The following is a 14,186-nucleotide window of genomic DNA, read 5'->3' as shown; positions in this document are numbered from 1 at the left end:
GTGTAACATAAGAGTTAAAAGAATCAATTAATCTTTTTAACCCTATGACCGTTTGGCTCAATAAAATGGTATTGTCTGCATATTGCAGATATTTAATCTCCTTACCAGATACCGAAGGTGAGTGCGCATTAACCTTTTTAAAATGCGCTGGGAGATCAACCATAAAAAGATTAATAGGCAAGGAGCCAAAACACAACCTTGTTTCAATCCGACATTAGTAGCTAGACGACGGGTCGTATGTCTACCATCGCCAATTTTGATCTGTACCCAGGTGTCGGAGTATAATAGTTTAATCATTTTTAAAAGTGTTTCCGATATACCCCAATTCATTAACTTCCACCAAAGAATATTTCAGGGCACAGAATAAAAAGTGGCTTTTAGATCAATAAAGCACATATACAATCTTTGTTTCCTACTTTTGGCTCTTTCTCCTAATAGTGCTAATAAAATCAAACACCCTTTCTAAAGCCAGTTTAAAAGTTAGGAATCAACTCCTCTTTTATAGCCCATAACTCCAACTCATCCAGCAGGCAAGTGGCAAAACATTTCGCATTGGCATCTGTGAGTGTTATTAAGCGATAGTTTGCCGGATTATCCTGGGGGCCACTTTTATATATTGGTTGAATGATACTTCCATGCCATGATAACCGAATAAGGCCTGATTTAAGCACGTCATTAAACAAGAGCGTTAATAGCTCTGGCCAATTCCTTAATTTAACTTTAAATATGGCATTCGGAATTCCATTAGGGCCGGCCGCCCCATTAGATCTGATCTTGTTAATAGCTTTTTTTACTTTATCGACCAACCAAGGCTCAATATCCACACTACTTTGTAGGTGATGAGTACTAACATGCCTCCCTCCATTATTGTCTCATGCATTCAGTTAGGACTATTACATTTAGCATTGTCATACTGTGGGCTTTGTGTAGCAATTTTCTAATTAAAAAAGTTTACCCAACTTAATTCCTCTACATTAGCACTATTGCTTCTAGTATTACCATTCTCAAGGTTATTAATAATGTTCCAAAATAACCGCAGATCTTTGGATTTACAAGCATAGTGTATCTTAACCCATGTCGCTTCATAATAAGCTTGCTTGGCTTTCCAGATTTCATTCTTATATCCCTCTTATAATTCTCTACTTTTAAAAGATGTAATAAAAAACGATAGCCCATTCCTATACAGTGATCTTATTGCATTATTAAGCCCTCTTTTAAGGTATAGTAGGCGATGAGAATACCACCCTGGATTCTTAGGGTTCAATGTTATACTCCTAGAGTGCTTCTGATTAGCGAATTTAACCAGCAGTTCATCACATAAGTGTGGCCAGAGAGCAACCATGGATTTCCCTTCACCATTTGCAGCCTGCACATCTTGTATTAAACGGGAGAGGACTTCCAGAATATTTTTCTCCGTTTTATCATTTCATATTAATCTTTTAAGGTTAAAAGGGGTAGGAGCGGTTTTCAATATATTAGTTTCAGGCAGATAATCAATTGCTAGATCAAAGAAAACCGCTTGAGGATTATGATCACTCTCAATCCTTGGGGCTATCTGATAACTTCGTACTAAATTATATTATTTGTCGGACATTATTGTATAATCTATTTTGGAATAACTACCTATTTTATTAAAAGTCGGGATATTAGCAGAATCTTGCATAATCTTTAAATTATATTTTTTAAACTCACAATCTATCCATTGGGCTAAATATTTTATATCAATTGTCCGCTTTTTAGAGGCGACAAGATGCATGTTAAAATCGCCAGAAATAATGAATACTGAATCTAGATGATCAAAGTATAACATTTTCACCATTTCCCATAGTTGTGTAATTTGAGTGGATCTAACCATTTTTTAGAACTCAAACAGACATTTAAAAAAATAATCTAATGACCGGCTATTAATTTAATACACTGTAGCCATTTTACCTGGAGGTCAATTTCGAAATGTTCAACTTTAAGACTCAGAGAGACATATATAGAGAGACCACCACTTGGGCGAACCGTATAGGCCTCACGAGTTGCCACTTTAGAATTTTCTAAATAACCAATAAAGGGTTCACTACACACTTTCCAGGTTTCTTGAAAGATTAACATATCAAATGTTTTCAAAAAGTCTATTACATTTGGGTCCTCAATAAGTGATTTTAGACCATTTGTGTTCCAGGAACAGAGTTTAAAAGGGTTTGATGCTTTTTCAAGAGATGGTCGGCATCAATCCTTCTTCCCAGAATTTGCATTTGTTAATATTCCCGGAAGCCAACTCCAATCATCTACTGGGTCGGGGACTTTCTTTAACTCCTCACATGATCGTAAACCAGAATGCCAGGTGACTTTATTGGAATCAACAACATTGGATTACCCAGACCTTGAAGATTCAAAACTTTGATACCCCATTTCTCAAATATAGTGCAATTAGACATTATTTTATCAACAATTTCGCGGTTTAACCAGGGTGTAATTGTTATCTCCCTGTAAGTGTTATCGCAATCTTTCTGAAACTCTACAGATTCCAAATCATCCAATACCATATCTTTAAGATCTGAAATTGCATGTAACAGTTTCAAAATGTTTCCACGATTCAAGATATCATAGGAGCCTTTCGTTATACATTGGGGGCAGAAGACTAATTTCCTCTTATCAGACAGCAAGTTGGAAGGCTCTATGTCCTCCTTATCTCCAGGGACAGTTGGATACCTATTCCCACTAGAGGGAGCCAGAACAGAAACTGTCAAGTGATTTACTTCATTAACTTCCGTTATTTTTTTAACTTGAGTACACAAATGGACCACTTAATCGGTCCTATTGCTACCTTGATGCTTAATGAGATTTCCAGTTTTCCGATTAATAGTGTTTTGGTCTCCTTGTTGGGAGGCTGATTCATTTCTGGGCTGCGAACATAATTCGTACCCCTGATCATTTCTACTACTACCTAGGGGATTAATAAGATCTACAGTTTTCTGATGGAAAATTGTTTGCTCACCTTGTTCGATAGCCCTTTCAATTATAAGCTGTTCAGATACATCTTCCCCCAACTTAATTGGGAGCTCAACTAATGGCCCTAAACTCAACTTAGACTCAACCTGCTCAAGCTTATTAACACACTCCTTTATTTGTTTGTCCTTTACGTTAAGTCCCGAATCTTTATTAGGTCCAAAAATCGGAAAATATGGTTTCACTTCAGTTTCCTCAGAAATTTTAAGATTATTAATAACTTCCTTATTAGGAGATTGTATATCATGCACTTTTTATTATGTGTCTTTTTTTTTTTTTTGAAAACCTTTAACATTTGCAATCAAATACAGACACAGGCCTACAACCCCCAGGGCTGGCCGCTAAGCATTTCAGTATGTTATTACAATCCAACGCCAGACCCATCCTCCCTGGGGAGCATAGGAACTCCATCCACAAAGCACATCGGTTACAAAAGCAGTTCAACTTGGAAACAGGATAAGAAGTTTTCATTTTACATATAAAAAGTTGAAAGGATCAGGTGTCGTACAGTGTCTCGGATCACAAAAGGGGGCGAGCAAAAGAACAACGTGACCAAAATAAGTTCGCTATCATGTAGGTTAGCGGCGTTAAGACATACGACATCAGGATAAGTAGCACACTATTATTCGTCTACGCCATCATTATTGTCCACCCCACAGCACCAAAACCTCAGAAAAGTCAAGGTACAGATGTAGAAACAAGGATGTAAAGAAAGCCGAACCCACTACACTAACCCGGAAAAGGAAAAAGAAAGAAAAGGCAAGGGAAGAGAAGGAAGAAAAGAGGCCATAGAACAAAAATAAAAACGAAACACCCACCCCCACACCCTGCACCCCTGCTGATGACTACGGCCACCCCCCTCGCAGCGTGCCTGTCGCCCAGTAACCAGAACCCGAAATATAGTAGAAAGGGAAAGAAAGGAAAAGGCAAAGTACCCCACACAATGAGGGAAATCGGAGGAGGGCATACTTCTACTGGCTCCCGGCCTTCTTCCCCCGTCGTAGCCAGCCCCGCCCCCGGACTCCGTCAATAATAAACAATCCCGTTAAACATAGTGCCACAATGAGAGACTCGGAGAAGAATCTCAACCCTGGCCCCGTCGATCAAATTCCCTGAAGACATCAATTAAGGAAAGCACTTCCCACAAAGTACTGTCAAAGTCTACAGAACAGGAGTACACAGATGAGAAAAAAACAGCAGGTCCCGATGTAGATGGCTGGTACCAATGTTGACCCTCCCTGCCTCCGAAGCCAAGTTTTACCCCATCCGCCATCTTGAAAGACCGACAGGGGAGGGGAGCCGACACGGTCCGAAACAGCAAAGGATAGAAAGTGGAAGGATCCATAATGGAGACGACATGTAAATGTTCCGGGGGATACACAATCGGGGGTTCCAACGGTTCCGTGGGTTGACCAGGCACAGTACAGTCAGATAGATCCACTTCAATAGGGGCAAACACTGCTTCCATCGCCGGGTCAAGATACACCTCCGAGACATCCATTGAAAAGCGGGCTGGTCGCGGGCGTCGAGTCAGGATCCGGTCTCATGCCTGTGAGTCCATCCGTCGCAGACAACAAACTGCAGGTCTGGACTTCAATAGTTCCCTTAAGTGCCATGAGTGCCTCCAGCACCGTACGCAGTGACGGGCCATTTCGAGCCTGTTCCGCTAGATTCGTTTCGTCCTCCAACATGGTGGACCCCACGGAGAGGCGCCTTCTCCGGGGCAAAAATAGGCAGAGCAGGAGTAAGCCATGAGGGACGCAGTACGCAGCGAGGCACCGACCCGGGGAAACGGCGATGTGAATGCTGGACCCCCGGTCAGGGACCCCCGCGACACAGCACCGTGCGTCACTCGTCACCTCACCTTCTGTAGGGCACCAGGCAGCCGATGATAGCAAAACAATCAAAAAAGTCCGAGTGTTCCAGAGACCGGATCCAACCACCTTCAGCAGTTCGTTGTTATTCAACTCGGACCCGGCAGAGCCAGCACTCGAGACCCCGGCTTCTCTGCTGGGTTAGGCCTCAATGCGACCATCGACGTAGCTCCGCTCCACAACGGCGGAGAAGCTCCGGGATTGCACCACTGGAGTGCGGGTCGGATCACACACACAGATCCGGTGAAGGTAATCAGGATAAGCAACAGGATGATAGAGCAAAGGATGGAGGTGGGCGGAGCCTGGAGACTATGCGGCCATCTTGGTTGGTGTCGTAGCTCCTCCATTATGTGTCTTTCTTAACCTTTTTTTAGCCTGTTTGGAAAGAATCACTAATTTAGTAAAAACACTTATTCCCTGGTTTTGATTAGGGCATGTCTTTTTCATATCCACATTTTCCAGACTGCTTGACTTTTGAATTGGCACAGGGTAATCACTAATTACATCTCCTATTACCATACAGTCTTTATTTTTAATACATTTAGGATTAAGAAGAGGAACCTCTGTAGCTTGCAATTTGTTTTCGTTGTTTACAGGTTGGTCATTGCTATCGTTAATATATACTGTTTCTACTGTATGCATCTTTTTGTAATATGGCCGGTTTGTCTAGAGTCGATGACCCTGGTCTAGCCATGCTACTTGAATTATTCTTTTTATCAGGTAGATTGCTAATTTCTTCATTACCTTGAGCTTTTCTGCCCGACAGCAATTTTACTTCATGCGCCATTGAACTTACAATTTATGGTAAATCCGAGATGTTATCAATCAATTGTGCATAGGAACAGGTTATTAACTGGCTCTCTTTGTCATCTTGCACCTTAGTAATCAGGTTAGTTAATTGCAAACGTTTTGTATCAATACCTACTGAACATCTAATTTGTCTGAATGAAAGTTCAGAGCATTAGTGATTGAGTCCATAGTGTGTAAGAGACAATCCCATAAACCATGCTCAGGACTAGCTACACTATTTTCTAAATCACCTGATCTAGCCTGGAAATTCCAATCAAATTTAGTTAGTAAAGATATATCAACTGGGTTAAACTGACTGTTTAAGTCTAAACTGCATTGGTCATTTGAATTAGGAACCTTCTCAGTACTATCAACACCTGCGACCAATAATGATTTATTGCTGGTGAAGCTATTCTCCAGGATTATACTTGACTGGTCCAAGTTAAAAAAACTGTTATTACCACTTTTATCAAGTCGGCCATTTGGACTAGAAACCAATTCCTCTGAAACTAATATCGGCTCAATAGACCCCTCCTTGGGATTTGACTCTCCAACTCCAAAATCTAACACAATAACCTCTTCGCTTACATTCTGAACCATACAAGAAGACGTATCAAACACTAGACCAGACTCTTTGCTACACACGACTGGTGTTTTATAACGCACCACCTGGCTGGTAATCTGAAAATCATCAACCAGCTGTAAATCTGCCTGATGCGCAATAGGGACACTAGCGTGAATTTGAACTTGAGTCCGTGACTGCCCAACTGCTAATAATGGTGGGTGTGGCGGTAACAACGCATCCTCTTCTACAGCCTTTTCATCAATTGCACTCCTATCCTGGCCACCCACTACGACGTTCGATTTTTCAGACAACTTAGACTGTGTCAAATCACAAGAGTAACCACTTTTTACTCCTTTTCCACATAGTGGTGACGGTAATAGAGAAGTTAATGCACAATCACTAGCAGACTCTTTGTTTTCATTAATATTCCTTTTATGTTTGTCAGACTGTTTTTGATGGTACTTAAAAGAAAAAACTCTTTATAGATGGCTGCGTTGCATATGGCGACTTCATACAGTCCTGGGCAAAAGTTGTAGGTAAAGCCGCTTCATCGGCTGGCTGACACATATGCCCCACTAAGGCAGCGCTGCCACTGCTGTTTTCCTCATTTTTTATGCGCAGCTCCAGTTGAGGTGAAGCGACTATGGCCTCTTCAGTCCTCTAACTAGAACCTGAATTTATCTGTAGATTTTATAATTAATTTCTGAAAAGAATGTACATTTTACCTTTAACTGTAGTTTTCAAGCCAAAAACACTGAGACCAATGTTTTATCTTTACGCTCTGACTTTTAACAGAGTTGAACAAAAAATGTAAGTAACACACGCTTTTGTGAATGTTAGAGGGCCAAAGCTTGACGGTTAGCAGTAAGAGTTTTGTCTGGTTAAGAATACAAACTCCTGCATTAGTAATTTAAGTTGAATCTATATAGTGACATTTTTTGCTGCACACACAGAATGGAGCACAAGAGCGGTGGCCATGGGCACTGGCTCGCCGTATAGGGCTCTGTTTCACTCGGAAGGCCATGATGATGATCGGGATGGATGCAACAGTGACATACCTCCAACAACAATCATAGTTCTCTTATCAGAGGGATGTTCTATCCAAGTCACCGCCACTTTGAGCCATTTCCTAATGTTCATGCATTTTACTACAGGTGCTGGAGGATCATTCATGTGGAAGATTGCCACCAAATGCAGGCACACCTTCACATGTACTGCATGTACTGTCATGGTACTGGACGAAGGTTGTAAAGACAGCAGCACTGGATTTCTCTGTAGCACTATCAACTTTAATTTTACCATATAGCACTAACTGTAGCTAGCAGTGCTACTACTACCCAACTTTGTGTTACCCAATTTATCAACTTGTTTCTGATTTTTGCAAGTAGATCTCGGCCGCCAGCATTTAACTTACTGGGCTATTTTACAAGAAATAAACAATCACTTACTGGAATTTTTCCAATTATTTTAAATACATACACAACTCTTTAGTGTAAAGAGATCAAGGGACATACAACATTGATTAGGTTGTCAAAGATTAACGAATGGAAATGAATACAAAGTTGGCAGCGTACTTTGGCTTTGCAGACTTGTACTCTTCAGTGTCTGTGTCCTCATCATCAGAGTACCAGCGATCCCCTCGTCCTCCTGCTAACAGGCCCCTCGCTGCAAGAAGTCCTGCTGCATTCCCGTAGCCAGTGTACTTTAATAAACTGTCCACTAAAAGAAATGGTTGTTGACACAGTCAATCAAGTGCAAACATGTAACATGCAACATATAAACTACTGCATGACACAAATGCAACCCTGGTTTCTAGCCAACACAATGCATGGTCATGTCAGGGCATACATTACAGAATGTCGTATCCAAAGTATAATTACTTTACCCATATAGAAAAAATGGAGACGTGTTTACATGAGCTTCACAAATGTCTTCAAATATGGAGTCCCTTAAAAGATGGTTATTACCCGAGTAGACTGGGCATGTTTAGCATTGTGTGCCAATAGCAAGGCACACAAAAGCTAGTACCCTGCAGTCGGCAAGGAGATTTGAAGTTTGACTAGCGCATTACCTTAAACATGAGCGTTCCATTCAAGTAATATTACTGCAGGTCTTTGGCGGAGATGATCCTGTTAGAACACAGTGCAGCAAGCATTAGTGTGGCTCTAGGTTTGGAGGACGTGTGCCCATGTATGCTTCTCCTGCACCCCAGCTAACCCCATTGATGGCACCCACAGAGATGATTATCTTGAATAACTGTAGGGTTTACACAGGACTGCGGGGGAATAGGGTCTGGTCGAATGTGTTTCCAGCGCAAGGGGTCAGCAAGGTGGATGAATGGACCTTGCACTCACTACTGAAGTGACACTGGGGGGACACTTAGAGTAGTTCCTTGTCAATAGTGAAAAACAGACTTCAGAAGGCAATATGACCTTGTTGGTGGACAGTCTGAAGAAGTATCTCCTGCACTGTGACCTGCTGCTGCTGTCCCTGATGGAGAGAGTGGTGTTGAGGAATATGGTGACACTGCCACTACTCCTACACACTATGGAGAACTGGGGAATTGGCGCTCATGAGCTCTAGGGGACATTATAAGCTCATTCACTGCAAGTACTTAGTTATACACTTTACAAAAACCAAACTAGGGCATATGGGGGTTGGGGGGGGACACTTCCGGACTGGTTCTTGGACCGGGCAGCTGAGACTGAAGGCTCTTGAGTTCGGGATTGGGAACTCTGGGGGAGGATGCTCTGGAGAGGTGTTCCAAGGGCAACTTAAACAAATGGTTTAAAATATGCTTTTTACTTTTTTACTTGCTCTCCCCTATGCTTTTGTGTCTCTCTTCTTTCGCGTGCCTGCCATTTTTCGCTCATTAGTCCTGCTAGATGTCATTTATCAATTCATAAGTCTTTTAGACTGCTGTGTTTTCTTTATTTTGTGTCGGAATGTTCATGCAACCCAGCTAAAACATAACTGCTGCATTGTTCTTCTGTTGTAAATATTTTATTTTTCCGTTAATACCTTCTTATATTTTACACTGCCAATAAAGATTAGAAGATCAAGTTTATTTAATGGAGTCAATGGTCTGAATAAAAAAATATGAACCATCTGCTGAGAACATTACAAAATAATGGCATTCCTGAAACACTGAGCAAAGAACAACAGACAATGTCTAAATACTTCCAAGCTGAGAGCGGATAACGTATGTAGAAAGCCCACTACCTCAGATGTGAACAAAATGTAGGCAAGAACTTTAAGTTCTTTAGAGGACACACAAGTTTGCCTAATTATCGGACTTTTCGCTTTGCCAGCTGCAGAGTTACAACACAGTCACTCAGGCAACCTCTGTCATGATATCTGTCAGACTTCATCACGTGCCTCAGCTTCTGAACAGATAACAATAACCCCATGATCTACATTTACCGCATTGTCCAAAGCACGGATGTTTATGGTCTCATCTTCATTACTTCGTAATATAGTTACATTGCTAAATTACTTGTGCTATGACGTTCATGCCAAGTGGCCAGACCGATAATTGCGTGATTAGAATTTATTTGATTCTGTGGAAGACTGAACCTTTTCCCTCTGTTTTTAGGCATGCATTAATTAATTACATTTCCTTACTTCAAATCCCCTCCTGCTCGTCACAGGCTACGCACTGACTCACTGATTTCAAAAGGACACCGTTAGTAATTCACTTTACATCCATTTTCCACATCAGATTGATGGTTAGGCTTACAAATAGTTGCCGCAATCATACTAATTATATAAACAAACCCCAGTAAGCTTATTGTGAATCTTTTTTAATTTTCCCGGATTAAGGAATGTATGTATGGGCTCACATCATGTGTAACTGATTCCACTGACTGCTCGTTGTATGGATTCCATCCCAGAACTCCAAATACAAGTGTGGGTGCCTTTCTTATTCAGAAAAATACACTTCGACTCTTCCAGTGTTCATCACATCGGCCTATGTTGAATGCACCATTCCCATGAAATATAATAGAGAAGTCTGTTGGCACCCAACATCATACCTATCTAGAGTCCAACAATATCGTGGATGATTAGAAAGCAAAATTTATACCCAGGGCACATTTGTAAACTGCCACACTGGATGTCGATTTTGTGAATGTTATAACACATAACATAACATGATGCCATATGGTATGTTTATTTGTAGGATGCACTAAACATCCAAGAGGGTGTTCTGGCGCTTAAGAATGGTGTGTAGGGGTGTGGTCCAAAGGTGCTTATTTGAAAAGCCAGTTCTTTACCTTCTTGCAGAGCTCAAGAAGTGAGAAGGAGGCTCTGATGTCTCGAAAGCAATGTAGGAGAATGAACAACCTCCAATGTTGCGGCATGTGTAGATTGTGTTGAAGCACGACATGCACACTGCGTTGACTTGAGAAGTCATGTTGAGCTTGTTGTCTAGGATGATCCCTAGATTTTTTTTGCATGGACTGTGGGTGTGGGTGTTGGTCTAGCTCCAAAGGCTACCAGGTGACAAAGACCAGAACTTTCATCTTGTTGGATATCAGTTTCTTGGTCTCTGATGTGAAGAGTGGCAACCTGACCACTTGGGTTCTTCCCCTAAGGAAGGAACAGAGCCATTTGAGAGGAGATCCGTGTATACCAATCTCGTGCAGTCTTCTGATGAGTGGTGTTGTGGGACACAGTGTTGAAGCCCACATAAAGGTCGAGCAAGATGAGGGCCGCTGTACCTTCTCGGTCCAGGATGCTTCAAATGTTGTCGGTGGCTGAGATTAATGCTATTTCGGTGCTGTGCTTCTTTCCGCATCCCAATTGTGTATCGTCTAGAAGATGTTGAAGTTCAATATGGGTTGTGGGTTGCTTGTTGATGGCCTCCTCAATCACTTTGGCTGGATAGGGGAACATGGAGATGGGTTGGAAGTTGCTCAGTTGATTTGGGTCGGCTTTGGGTTTCTTGAGGAGGGTGTTGATTTCTGCAAGTTTCCATTCATCAGGGAGCGTGGCAGACGTGATGGTGGAGTTGATGACGTGGATTACGGTTGTGCTGATTGGTGAGGTTACCAGGTTATTGATGTGGTGGGGCATTGGTCCGTTAGGAACCCTGAGTGGATGGGCTGCATGATTGCTGCCGAGTTGTTTCTGGTGAGGGTTGTCCATTTGGTCAAGTGGCCATCTTGGTTGGCAGTGGGTAGGTTAGCATTGAACTGTCGGAGGTTAGGTTGGTGAGCGAAGTTGCTGTAGATGGTTGATTTTGCTGTAGAAGAAGTTGGATACATTGTCTCAGAGATGTTGGGAGGCAGCAATGTTAATAGTAGCTAAGGGTGAGTTGAAATTCTTGATGATCGAAACAATCTCCCTGCAGCTGTAGGAGCTCCCTTCGATGTGGTCCACTAGTGCTTTTTTCTCGGCGTCTCTAATTTGTTGTTTATACCGTCGGAGTTCAGCCTTGTAGGTAGTCTGGTCGGTGGTGTCATGGATGGCTCTCCATTTCCTTTTTAGTGGTTTGCAGTGTTTTGTCTCAGAGTTCTTCTGCGTACCAACTGGCCTGCGTACTTGATCTACTATGCTTGTTGGGTTTGATAGGTGGTTGGAAGTCTGCCAAGTACTTGATGTCCTTGGCAAGGCTGTCTGGGGGGCTAAGTTGATCAGTGCTGAGGCGTTGACCCAGTCTGCTTCTGTGATTTTGCCCCAGCTGCAGCTTCAAGTGTTGAACCTGAATGGGGTGGTGACTGAAGTTGTGCTGATTTGGTAGTGGAGGGTGGAGTGCACGGTCCATATGAGCTCTTTGTTGGAGCTGTATTTGATGCTGTCACTTGTGGTGAAGATGGGGTCCAGTTTGTGTCCTGCGGTGTCTGATAATTCTGTGACGAGCTGGGCGAATCCGATGTGGCTCAAGATTTCGAGGAGTGCTGTGGAGCAGAGGTCGTTTTGGTCTTCTACATGAAAGTTGAGGTCACCAAGGAGAATATAGGCTCTTGAGTCGATGGTGAGCAAAGAAACAAACTCTATGATGAGGTTGATAAAGGTGGCTCGTGGTCTGGGAGGTCGGTAGGCGAGGGTTCCGTTAAGGGTGAAGTTTTCGGAGGTTTGCATCTTGAAATATATATGTTCCACAAATGGTGTGGCGTTCTCTGTGGATGTTGTGCATTGGATGGATTCCTTGCAGATGATGGCGAGTCCTCATCCTGGCTTATGAAGGCGGTCCTGTTCAGTGATCCTGTAGCCAGCTGGGATTGGCATAGCAATGTTGGGAGCTGATGATGGATTGAGCTAGGTCTCTGTGATGAAGAGGATGTTGGGTGTGTCACTACTTGGAATGTCCCATATTCTGGTTGTGTGTTTGCGGAGTGTATGTGTGTTGTAAAGCATGCATGGGAGTGGTTGTTGACATGCAGGTTTGCTGTGGCGACACATTCGTGTTGCAGCTGTCATTAAGTAGGTCCTGGGGGAAGAACGGAGTTCAGGGTGCCATGATGTCATTTCTGGTGTTGATGGGTGATGGGAAATTAAGTCCTCTTGCTTGGCTTATTCTTTTACAGATAGTTCTGGTGGGAAAACCAGTAATGTCACTTCCTGACATTCGGTGATGGTAACTTCTGTGCAGGTGGATGATGGGAGATCCAGTGATGTTATATCCAGTGCTGATGGGTGGTGGGAAATAAGGTCTGCTTGTATGGTTTCTTCTATTAAAGACTGTTTTGTCTGGAAAACCAGTAATGTCATTTCCAGTCTAATTAGATGATGTGGAATTCAGTGATGTCACTTCCTGTGCAGGTGGATGATGGGAGATCCAGGGATGTCACTTCCTGTGATGATGGGTGGTGGGAAATCATGGTTATCCTGCAGTTGCTCAATCTATCACCATGTGTAGCACCCTCAACCACTGTCTTAGTCAGTGGCTTCTCGGAGCCCATGCTCCAAGAGATGGTGCTCATGTCTCAGTATTCAAATCTGTAATGTAAACCACAGATGATATTCTTTCTTCTGTATATCAATTGGTTGTTTCATATTAGTTTGCTATCCTTTTTTATGACTACACATTTCTTAAAACAACCCCAAACATTCATATATAAATCCCAACAACAAAACAACAATGCAATAACTTAACAATACAATGAACATAATTTAACCCCTCACTTGTCAAACACTATCTTTCATTCATCATTGTTGTGTCTGGGAACTGGGACTTTTAATTCTTTGAACTACCTTCATCAGAACTTAATATCCATAAACTGTTCTTTTTTGACTCAGTGCAATAACTAGGGTATTCTATACAAAAGAAGCTTATGCCAATAAAGTACAACAGCCTATCAGTAGGATTTTCTCTGGTTCTCCCAGAGGGTCATAATAGATAGAATCAATTCCCGGGACCCTCGCTCTCAAAGAACCTCCAAATCAATTCTGTTTCTTCCTCCTGCTTCCACACGCTCTGCCTGCTTCATAAGATCTTCAAGTAGATCCCCACTGAGTCCAGGAAAATGGTCACCCATGCGCTCATCAGCAGCAGACTCTACTACGGCAACGCACTCTATGCCGGCACCACCCAGAAACTTCAAAAGAAAGTGCAGAACATCCAGGACGCCTCCACAAGACTCCTCCTGAACTTCCAACGCAGCAACCACATCACCGGCCACCTGAGAGACCTACACTGGCTACCAGTCAACAAAAGAATGACCTTTAAGCTCCTCCCACACACCTACAAAGCCCCCCACAGCGCCAACCTTCATACCTTAACCACCGCCTCTCCATCAGACATCTACGCTCCACCCAACTGGCCCTGGCCACCATCGCACAGATCTGCAAGACCATGGCTGGAGGAAGATCCTTCTGCTACCTCGCTGCGAAGACCTAGAACGAATAGTTTCTTACCTGTCGGTGTAGTTTTGCAGCTTGAAGATCTTTCTGGATTCACTATGCTGTGCATATTCAGCAATCTGGTGGATGGGTCCGGAATCGTAGTCTCTTTTCTC

At 42.6% G+C, this 14,186-nt stretch overlaps 1 protein-coding gene across 4 annotated transcripts in view; it reads right to left on the bottom strand.

Moving 5' to 3' along the window:
• Nucleotides 1-14,186, bottom strand: part of RIC8B (RIC8 guanine nucleotide exchange factor B) — a 477,183-nt gene that overhangs the window by 48,883 nt on the left and 414,114 nt on the right. For all 4 annotated transcript variants that reach the window (XM_086921785.1, XM_086921794.1, XM_086921812.1 and 1 more), the window contains one exon: nt 7,800-7,944. In XM_086921785.1, the coding sequence (XP_086777911.1) occupies nt 7,800-7,944 (145 nt within the window). The remainder of the gene's footprint in view (nt 1-7,799; nt 7,945-14,186) is intronic.

The sequence above is a fragment of the Lissotriton vulgaris genome, chromosome 1_1 (genome assembly GCF_964263255.1).
Source record: "Lissotriton vulgaris chromosome 1_1, aLisVul1.2, whole genome shotgun sequence".
Classification (NCBI taxonomy): Eukaryota; Metazoa; Chordata; class Amphibia; order Caudata; family Salamandridae; genus Lissotriton; species Lissotriton vulgaris.
This window is presented reverse-complemented; position numbering and strand designations above follow the sequence as displayed.